Raw genomic sequence first — 10728 nt, forward strand, 5'->3', positions numbered from 1 at the left:
AAGTAAACATACTTCAACCAACGAGGTGTATAGCCACCACCTAGCGGTACTGTCCGTTAGGCTATTCTAATGCTGCTTTCTGTCTATGACATTCTATAGAGTTTTACTGAATTATATTAGCCTTTGTGTGATCGATGTTGTATGTGTTGTTGTATAATCTCAATGTGTATGGCTCTCAGTGCCCACCATGATATAGCTGTAACAAGCACAAGTAGAAACTGAATTTAAATTGGTTTAAAAGTTTTTTGTATCGTGCCTTTATTTTGAAAAGTGTCAATTCGAACCAGGTGTTGCACCGTAAGCTGTGACCCATCAGAAACTGTCCGCGGCTGCACATCGTCTGCACGTGCGTGTACAATATTTAGAAGTTTAACTCCTTTATTAATCAGTTACAGTGGAGTCACCTATTCTGACAACTTACCCAATGTTCTGGTCCATTAAATGTTTAGTTTTTTCTTTACAGTAGAATATGATTATTTAAAATGTTAAATGTAGATCTAGTATAAGGTTTTAGTAGGCCTAGGTTATTACAAATGTAACTCGTGCATGCAGTCTCAAAGAAATACATGTTTAGAAACATTTCAGAGAAAATGTACCCTAATATTTAATTTACTTTCAGATAAACATATGTTACTACCGCGAATAATCATGCGGTCACAGTTTCTGATGGGTCACAGCTTTCGGAGCAACACCGGAAGTACTCTCGGTTAGTGTTGCTACAAACAGAGTGGACACACGTGTAGAGGATTTTGCAGCTTTTGAAGTCAGATGGAAGTTGCTCAATTAAACGAGGTTTTCAAGGAAAAATCAGTGTTCCGTGTAAGTAACTTTTAGTAATTCAGTGTAATTTAGGATTACGCAACCGGCGTGTGATGTAACTACTTTGTTGCTAGTTGACTGTGGAATCTACAGTGTTGGGGGTAACGCGTTAAGGAGCCTAATATAACGCGTTACTTTTTGACATTGAGTAATATTATTACAGTTAGCTACTTGTTTAAGTAACTTGTCCAAGTTACTGCATGAATTCAACAAAATAGCCATACAGATTGTTGCCTAAAGGACACTTCCTGGGCGCAGTAGCCTACTGTTTGCCTTTGAATCACGCTGCAGACAACAGCAATCATGGCCGCAAAACGTGTTACGTTTTCGGCGTGGGAATATTCACACTATTTCGCTTTTATTGAAGATATTGGTAAAAACATTAAAGTGAAATGCAAACTGTGCCCCAACAAAATATTATCTACTGTCAAAAACAGCACTTCAAACTTCTCGATAGTGTCCACAGAGAAACGAAGCTGAAAACTAGCGAAAATCCACTTTAAACCATAAGAGAGATGGCGACCCGTTTCCACAACTCGCTACTAAAAGTAATAGTTAAAGCAGTACCGGTCCTAGCACACCTGGCGCCCAAGGCGAAATGTATCAACAGAACCCCCCCCCCCCCCACACACACACACACACACACACACCCCTGATTCAAATGAATGGTCATAAGCAGGCTTCCTCAGAGCTGGATAACGACCCGTTCATTTGAATCAGGTGTGTTGGAGCAGGGAAACATCTAAAACATGCAGGACAGGGGTGCCCTGAAGACCATGGTTGGGAACCACTGGCCTAAGCAACACACTCGCTCGGATCTTTCTGCGGGAAACCCTGCATATTATGTTTTTTTTTATATATCAATATATTGGGGGGGGACATTTTACCAGATTTGAATATTGGGGGGATGTGTCCACCCCAAGATATATTATGATTACGGCCTTGAAAACATACAAATATGATTTAGTGCTGGAAATACATGCAATTGATGTACATTGCTGCTCACCACTTACCACCTAAATGTAATATTATAGCGTTGCCACTTCGCTTCGATGACAGCCTCATTCTTCTGGGAATACTTTCCATATGTTAGAATGTTCAAGCGGAAAGTGCCCTTTTAGCTAGCAGAGTTTTGGTGTGAGGTCGGTCACTGATTGGATTATTATATCTGGTATCCTGACAGATAGAGCTAGCGCTCAGTGAGAGTAAGTAAGAGTTGACTTGTAGGGATCCATGAATAAATGTAGGCCTGACACCTAGATAAGACCCATGTATACTTCTTGGATATGTGCAACTCTCTTTTTTGTATTCAAAATAATGCATTTGGATTCTTATTCTACTTGTAGGACATTGATGAATCCAAATACAAAGAGTCCAGAGTGGTTAATGACAGAGGTGGAAATGATGGAGGCCAAAAAGTATGTGCTACCCTCAAGCAACTGTCTGTGAGGCTGACAGACTGCAGGAAACTGCTGGGATCAAAAGACTGTATCTTTCTTGGTAAGGAAAATACAATTCTGTGTTAGAATCTTATATGTTTTCTGTGTGCTACTGCTTTTCTGAAGCATTGTTGAATTAACATGCATGTTTTATTTCTTATTCTTATAGGACAGCGGCACGGCTACCGTTCTACGAGACTAAACCATTCTTCATTAAGAGAAGAGAAGAAGGCCCAATTTTGCTCAGAATGTGGGAAGAAGTTCTATTCACTGGCATACCTGGAAATGCATCAGCATGTACACAGAGGAGTGAAACCTAATCACTGTGCTGACTGTGGAAAGGGTTTTACTTCAATGGCTGGATTAGTGTTACATCAGGGTGTACATTCAAGAAAGAAATTCCATACCTGTGCTTACTGCAAGAAGACATTCTTTGGGCTAAGAGAATTGAAAACACACCAATGGACACACACCGTAGATCAACCATATCACTGCTCAGACTGTGGATTGGGTTTTATTAAACTGAAAGATTTAAACATGCATCTACCCAAACATGGTGTTGAGAAACCATATCACTGTGAAGATTGCGGAAAAAACTTTTCCGCCCTGACGGGATTAACCACTCACCAAAGGATACACAGTGGAGAGAAGCCTTACCATTGCACAGAGTGTGAAACGGCTTTTGTGACTTCATCGGCACTGTCTAGTCACCAAAGGACACATTCCAAGGAAAAATCTTTCCAGTGCACCGACTGTGGAAAGTTATTCAAGAGACCAGCTGAGCTGAAAACTCATCTGGTAATACATAGAGAAGATAGACCTTATCAGTGTTCTGATTGTGGGAAAGATTTTAGGAGAATGTCTGGTCTAAAACTTCATTGGAGAACGCACACTGGTGAGAAACCTTATACGTGTCAAGATTGTGGTAAGAAGTTTGCTCAACGGCCACATTTAAAAGCACACCAGGTAACACACACTGGAGAGAGGCCATTTTGTTGTACTGATTGTGGCAAGGGCTTCACTCAGTCATCTCATCTAAGAAGCCATCAGAAGATGTATCATAAAGGAGAAAAACCCTTTAGCTGCACAGACTGCGGAAAAAGCTTCACAATTCCCCATTACTTGAAAATGCATCGATTAACACATACGAAGGAGAAACTGTACCATTGCTCTTACTGTGAAAAGATGTTCTCTTATGACAATGCCCTGAGAGCACATGAACGCATACACACCGGAGAGAAGCCTTACAGTTGCAACATTTGTGGCGATAGTTTCCGAACATCTGGATCATTGTTGATACACACACGTCGACACACAGGAGAAAAGCCCTACTGCTGCATTACCTGTGGAAAGTCGTACACCACTGGACGCGCCCTACAATTGCATGAGATGAACCACACTGGAGAGAAACCGTTTCCCTGCGATTGTGGCAAAGCTTTCAAGTCACGGCCTGAGCTTGGTCAGCATATGAAACGACATAAGCCTAACACTTTAGAATGAGAAAAGGTATCCAACAGAAAGACCAATGACTTATCTGGGAGCACCTTGGGGAAAATAAGGAATCACAACTATGTCTCCCTCTTGATATTGTTGGTGGGTTTTCATCACATGCTTTTGGTAGAAAACGTACTGACTAAAATGTACTGTATGTATTCATTAAGGGGTTTTACTGTTGAGTAAGTGCTAAACTGATATAAAAAAATAAGTATTTTTTAAAATAGTTGAAAATATATATTTGAGGGGGGGATCATAGATGATTATGCAAATTCAAGCTAGAACAGTTCTTTGCTTGACCTTTAGTGAATGACAACTTTATAGTTCCAAGGGTTACAGACCACCAAGTGTAGCTCTTTCCCCTAACATTTATAAATGAATGCATTGATTGAATGGAGAAAGGCTACTTCCAAGTGGCTCAAACTCAGGACCCTTGGGCTTTACAGTGGTACCTGCAAAATTAAGTTGGGTTTGCACGACCCAGATTGATACTGAAACCAGGGCTCTCATTCACTGAACATACCTCAGAAGTAAGTAAGGTGGTGGAGACCCTCTCTACCACACTGACCTTTATTTAGACAGGCCAGTCCTGAGTGCAACCCCCCTGTAATCCCCTTCACCAAGTGCCTTTTTTTGTATTATATGTTTTCCCTTTTGGTAAGTTGTTTACTTTCATGGTCCTGTAAAAATGAATTTTATCTCACATTAACTACTGCTTACTCACCTGGTCTACTGCCAACTCCACTACCCTTACACCGGCCATGTCTCTCTACAAACAGGCTCTTAAAATACTTGACAAAAAACCTTAATCACACCATCACTGTTCAGTCCTCCATAAGTACAGACTTTTAAGTTAGGACAACCTGATCACATTTAAGAACTGTTGTTTAATGTTTAAAATCCGGTTTAACCTGGCCCCCACACCACTATGCAGCCTCATCAAGTTTAGAACAGCAGCAACCAGTGCTACTCGAGGGGCAGCAAGATGAGACTGTAAAATTCCTTTAAAAAACCATTTACATTTTAATGTTCATGAATGTACACTGTCCCTCTTGATAAAATAAATTGAATTGAAAAAAAATTGAATTGAAACTTTAGCCCAATATAATAAGAACCAAGTGCATTGTGTACTACTGTGTAGACTGCTGACAAACAATATCTATGAAGAAATCAAGAGCTGTTAACACCAATATTTGGAAGATTTGATGTAAATAAAATGTAAGAAATGCAATCTGCTTTTGACTAAATCTGCCATCCAATTATCTGAGTTTAATGGGCGTAGACTACAGGTGCATCAATTGACAAATTCTTGCACAAAAACAAACACCCAAATAATTGCTGTAGTACATTGAGTGCATTTGTATTCTGCCCTTCAGCACTATGATTTGGATAAGATAAGATCACATTAAGTGTAGTGCAGACACAAATTTGAGAGTTGTTTTATACATATCGGATGGAAGAACGTTGTCCACAAAGGTATTTTAGGGCACCAATGGCATTTAAGAAGATAAGCAGTAATCATATTCAACACTTGTTTGCATGTCTGTCTTTGACCCCTCAGGATCACTCAACTCCTGTACTATACGCTCTGGATAAGAGCGTCTGCTAAAATGCTAAATGACTATAGCTGGACTTTCCATCTGAAACTTGCATGAACCTGCATTTCAAATTATCTTAGGGACAATTCCGATTTCGAACAGATTACTCTCCATTGCTCTTGGACAATGAGGAATACTTAGTTGATTTATTATTGTTCAATTGACCAAGTTCTGAAGACCTATCTTCTTGTTGGCGTGTAAATGTTTCTACTTTTAGCAAAGGCAATAAAGTCATCAGATATCCTTGTTAGTGTTGTCAGGGTTGTTGTTAATTGTCAAGACAGTGCGCACTTTTATTGTGAAAAGTTTGAAATACGCAGATAACGTAGATATCACGTGATTGTTTCATAATTTTTTTTTTTTAAATGGCGCTACCCTATATCAGTCGTGTGATTCTTAGAAACACAAGTAAAATAAAACAACCTTTTCCGGCTAGCAGACACAGTTTGTCAATTGATAGTCTAATTCGTGCAAGGGTACAATCGATGCAATATCAGCATTCTGTAACATCTAATTTAAGTGAGCCGTACAGCTCTGTATTGGGAAGGTCAATGCATGGCAGTGAACAAAATGGTACTAGGAATCGTGCTAATTGCTGGACTTATGGAATCTGGAGTGTAATGGGTAAAACTTTAGTTTTGGCTTAACGTAGGATATATTACACTATATGATGGGCTGAGCCTCGAAATAATTGAACCGATCCTTGGCCATTGAGTAGCTACTTACTGAAAATATTTAATTTGTTTCAGGGACTATCAATAAATTAACATTCATTCCGAAACGTGTCAAAATAATAGTAGGCTAATAGTAAAAATATCCCGTCTAGTAAGTGATAGCCTAACCAGACTTCTTCTCTTCAGCATTTTCGCTCTTTGGTCAAACTGAGGAGGATACCAGAGATGAAGCCCAGAAGAAAGAGGATGAGATCATCTTACTTTTGAAAAAAGCCAAAGTAAGCATCAGTGAGACTAATGAGAATAATAAAAATGCCTTGCATTAAAGTTGTCCGTTTTTAGGTAGATAATGTTTCTCATATCTTTTGTGTCCACTTTCACATTCATACCAGCTCAGTATGAAGAGGGGTCAACTTCAAGTAGCCTCTGGGTTCCTTCATCAGGCAATAGCATTGGCTCATAAGTCCCACAACACACAAGCCATTATCTATACGTACAGCCTGGTAAGTGTGAATGACAAACAACCTATTCATTCAAAATGTATTTTACGTATCGTCGATACTATTAAATACATATCGGTTTTTAAAGCTATTAAAATGTTGTTTGTGTGTGTTGAGCTATGACACAATATAACACATATCTATCAAGAAGTAAAGGATTATTATCATACAATAAGATTAAGATGTGAGTAAAAATAGCATGAAATGAAGTTGGAAATCAGCTCTTGACCTGATCTAAGATACCTGACATTACACAACAATTTCTTAATAAAATGAGGACTAAGTTTAAATATTATTAATCACATCTGTCCATTAAAAGAGAAACATCCTTGTCTACCTATTCTTTTACAGAACACAGACATTCTTGAACGCTGGTCAGCCCTGTATAATCTACTTCCTCTGTGCTACCTACTGTAACAGGAGCGTAATGAGCTGCATTGTTTCTATGACTACAACACAGCTCAATCACTGCAATCGATCAATTAACCTCTTGTTCACTGTTTTTGTCTACAGATGGCAAACCTGGCCTATGTCCAAGGTCAACTGGACAACGTGAGTGCAGGTTGTCCAAATGTGTTTATGCTCAGTACTTCTCCTCGTGTTAGCTTTCCCCACATGTAGAGCTTAATGGTTTTGCCTGTTGTCGCACTCTTTCCCTATGAACACCCTATCATCTTATGGATGTCTTTTTGGTGCTATATGTGAACTGTGTGTGCTCTTCTTTCCAGGCAGAAAAACTCTTCAAAGCAGCCATGAGTTTCATGCTATCCGGAGGAACACCACAGGTGAGTTACTTATCTCAGAGCTTAATGGCCTGGGTGCCTTTGTGGTCCGACCACCTGTCTTACGAAAGAAACTTATTGTTAGATCAATAATATTTTTTTATTGTCGGTTCCCTATTTATAACCATAGGATGACAATGCAGTCGTTGAGATGTCTTTGAAGCTTGCTACCATATATGCTGGCCAAAATAAGTAAGTGTATTTTAATGGAATTGTCATAGTCAGAGGTGACAGAAAATGCTTGGCCATTTTAATCTTCTTTGAAAGATGAAATCTGTTACAAAAAATGTAACAGTGCTGACATCCTTACATTTAAAATATGATATTAATATATTGAATTAAGAGGGATAAAACTTAATGGACACCCTAATGTAAGTTAAAAAGAGCGTAAAGAAAATAGGAATTATTTGAATGGTGACAAGTATCGCTGTGTTTATCATCAACATTTTGTTGTCCCACACATATAACAAAGTTATTCCTCTAGTAACAAAATATGAAATTGTTTCCTGAATTTTATGGTATCTGTTTTTTTTTGTCTCCTCCAAGGAAGGAGTTGGCAGAGCATGGGTTTCAGTTCTGCACTGAATCTCTTAAAGCCAAGCTGGAGAAGAAGGAAACCTCCACAGAGGAGCAATCAGAAGAACAAGCAGGTCAGTTCAAGATCTCTCTTGGAATGAATAAAAAGGAATTTAAAACAGGATTGATCCACACATTATAACCATAATGACACAAACCTGTTCTATTAAGCTTTGATTTTGACCTTGCACATACAACCACCTCACCAATGGGTCTCGCTCTTTTCCAGAGGAGGCAAAGAAGCATCGCAAGGAGACACGTCTGCTGCTGGGCCTTTGCCTTGACTCCAGAGCCCGGTACATGGCTGTCACGCAGCGCCCGAGCCAGGCCACCAGAGACTACCAGAGCGCCCTAAAGATCTGCCAGGAGGAGCAGGGGGAGACCCATCCGCAAGTACGTCCGAGCTCCACAATATAATCACTTTAAAAGTTTTTAAAGTTTTTTTATAGTTTCCTTCCTTCAAGTTACGATTTCACCGATCCAGTCTGGAAAATGTTGAGTATCTGTATAACAACTTGAACTTTACTTTATGATCTGTAAGCACTAAAGTGATTTCCTCAGGTATCATGTTCAACATTTTGTGCCTTTTTCCTTTCAGTCCATTGTGCTTCTGAGCGACCTGGCCACAATTCTAGATCAACAGGGGCGGTACGATGAGGCCCTTCCTCTGGTGAAGAAGGCAGTGGATCTGAGCAGGGCTGCCGGCCATCCGGACCAGCACGTTTTGATGGGAAACATGGCTGGCATCCTGCTCCACCAAGGTAATGAGCAGTGACTAGGAACTCTGCAAACACTTGACTCATGGTGAGCAGTTGTTTGCTGCATGCTGTTATAGAATTTTTTTAAATTTGTTGTTTCACAGTATGACACCATGGCAATTCATAGTTGACTAATTATTAACCAATTATTAGCTGTGTGTCATCCTTTCTGGTTGTTTGGTTCTGTATTTTGTAAGTTTCCTTAAGATTTCAATCACAACTATTGCTTATTTGTTCTGGCTCATCTCTTGTTTTTGTTGGAAACAGGTCATTTGGATGAGTCAGTCCATCTCTATAAAGAGGCTTTGACTTTGGCCCTTTCTGTGGGAGATGAAGAGGCTGTGGAGCAGATCCTGGCAGGGCTGAAAGAGGTAGACAAAAAGAGCAATGAACCTAAGGAAGCCCAAGAGTGAAATAGACAAAAGACTGAGACCTCAAATTAAGATCAACCTTCAAGTCATTTTGTTGTTTTGCTGATTTGATTCAGTCAAATTAAACAGAGCAAGAAAAATTGTTGAGGCTCTCCCATAACAAAATGTAATATCTATTCTGTATGTCAAATGAAATGGAGAGGCATTGGAAGGGATTCCCAGTGTGTGAGAAAGTCTGTCCTGTTTACAAACAAGACAGGTTCATCCCCTCACGTGCCATTTTGTCAGACTCTCATACTGTAACATGGTGTACTTGACTGTAACAAAACTGTAATCCCTGCATACTAAACTGTGACCCTTTTCACATGAAGAACCAGGATTCTCTCCATTGTATTTAAAGTGGCTTTAACCAGTGTCATACCTAATCGTTTTAAACCACCACAGGCATTATTGTAACGTAACCGTTGAAAAGAAAAGTTTTCCGGACTTCAACAGTTTTGGCATCGGCAGCATCCAAAATGAAAATTAAATTGAGCCCTTTGTAATCTTTTTCAATTTACAGAGCTGTGTTGTAGTTCCCAGGCAGAGCCTGTGTACCAGAAAACAAGCTTGCGTACAGTGGCAGCTCATGCACCTTAAGAGATCACAGTAGAACAGAGTTTTGTGGTCATCTTAGCACAGTGCAACTCCTTCCTTTCCTTCCTTTATTCCTTCTGTAATCACAGTACATCTTATTGTTGTAATGTTAAGTAATTGTCTTCTCAAGATGAGGGAAGGCAAGTTATCTGTTTGCTGTAATTACAATAAAGAATGTTTTGAAACATTCACATTGACTATGTATTTTTGGGGACCTACTTGGCAGCTTAAAAAAGTGAAAATGTACAGAACAAAATTTAATGTAAAGCAAAACTATTTACCCATACATTTCATCAGCCTTTAGATGAGCACATTATTTTTAGTCCTTACAACTGATCATAAAAAATAAAATCTAATTTGGAAAGCGTTTTATGTACAAAATGAGCAGTACAAGCACAAATACTAGATTGTTTGAAGAAGATATAACACCCTTCTCCAGATTCACTGGTTGCCAGGGATGGTGGGCTGATTGCTTTCTTTTCAGAAGAGAACACACTAGAAACAATGTCATGTAAATAGAAATGCAGTTATAATGAAGAATGATTGTGTTTGTTATTATGACGTTCGATTCATGTTTACATAGTTAGGACTTAAAAACAAAGTTAGCATAAACATAGCTTGTTTAGTGTACAGCTTGGAAACAAAGGCAGCAGCATACGTTGTTCAGTATTAAGGGGATCTTAGAGCATGTTTTAAGTAATAATGCATCTTACGCAGACCAGACACAAAAACAACTTTATCCCATTACGATACTCAGTGACGCAAGACTTGACAACCATAAACATAATTTCAGTTAACATTAAATAATGTCCTTTTATCTACATAAAAGGACATTATTACACTACATATAATTCTGTGATATTACTCCATTTGAGCTGTGCATTAAACTGGGCATTCAGCCACCTAACCAGCATATTTGAAGGGACTGAATGTCAACATTTGTTCACCTCAACAAAAGTAAACTATAAGTTTTTGTTTAAACCATGCTACACCTGTGGGAGCCTAAGCTCTGTTCCCATACACTGTCTTTAACTACCACAAAACATCAATTTTAAGTGAGACCATTGTCCACTGAGAAAGA

The 10728-nt window shown here is 39.1% G+C and overlaps 2 protein-coding genes across 2 annotated transcripts; both read left to right on the top strand.

The window, feature by feature from the left end:
* The first annotated feature begins 700 nt into the window (after window positions 1–700).
* On the top strand, window positions 701–3968 carry LOC134036784 (zinc finger protein OZF-like). The gene is made up of 3 exons (XM_062481868.1): window positions 701–819; window positions 2166–2319; window positions 2428–3968. The coding sequence occupies exons 1-3, from the start codon at window positions 769–771 to the stop codon at window positions 3756–3758; spliced, it is 1536 nt and encodes a 511-aa protein (XP_062337852.1). The 5' UTR covers window positions 701–768; the 3' UTR covers window positions 3759–3968.
* Window positions 3969–5692: 1724 nt separating this feature from the next.
* ttc19 (tetratricopeptide repeat domain 19) lies at window positions 5693–9838 on the top strand. The gene is made up of 10 exons (XM_062481946.1): window positions 5693–5974; window positions 6211–6302; window positions 6417–6527; window positions 7038–7076; window positions 7253–7309; window positions 7437–7498; window positions 7853–7956; window positions 8112–8275; window positions 8481–8643; window positions 8908–9838. Exons 1-10 carry the CDS (start codon window positions 5716–5718, stop codon window positions 9051–9053), a joined length of 1197 nt encoding a protein of 398 aa, XP_062337930.1. The 5' UTR covers window positions 5693–5715; the 3' UTR covers window positions 9054–9838.
* The last annotated feature ends 890 nt before the right edge of the window (window positions 9839–10728 follow it).

Source organism: Osmerus eperlanus, chromosome 16 (assembly GCF_963692335.1).
Source record: "Osmerus eperlanus chromosome 16, fOsmEpe2.1, whole genome shotgun sequence".
NCBI classification, from domain to species: Eukaryota; Metazoa; Chordata; class Actinopteri; order Osmeriformes; family Osmeridae; genus Osmerus; species Osmerus eperlanus.

What these genes read in the sequence shown, in the direction of transcription:
- ttc19 (XM_062481946.1), top strand. Translation starts at nt 5,716, where the DNA reads ATGGCGCTACCCTATATCAGTCGTGTGATTCTTAGAAACACAAGTAAA. An exon ending in TATCCGGAGGAACACCACAG is followed by an intron (nt 7,310 to 7,436) that starts GTGAGTTACTTA and finishes TTATAACCATAG; the next exon opens with GATGACAATGCAGTCGTTGA. An exon ending in TGGCATCCTGCTCCACCAAG is followed by an intron (nt 8,644 to 8,907) that starts GTAATGAGCAGT and finishes TGTTGGAAACAG; the next exon opens with GTCATTTGGATGAGTCAGTC.
- LOC134036784 (XM_062481868.1), top strand. Translation starts at nt 769, where the DNA reads ATGGAAGTTGCTCAATTAAACGAGGTTTTCAAGGAAAAATCAGTGTTC. An exon ending in AGGAAAAATCAGTGTTCCGT is followed by an intron (nt 820 to 2,165) that starts GTAAGTAACTTT and finishes TTCTACTTGTAG; the next exon opens with GACATTGATGAATCCAAATA. An exon ending in AAAAGACTGTATCTTTCTTG is followed by an intron (nt 2,320 to 2,427) that starts GTAAGGAAAATA and finishes TTATTCTTATAG; the next exon opens with GACAGCGGCACGGCTACCGT.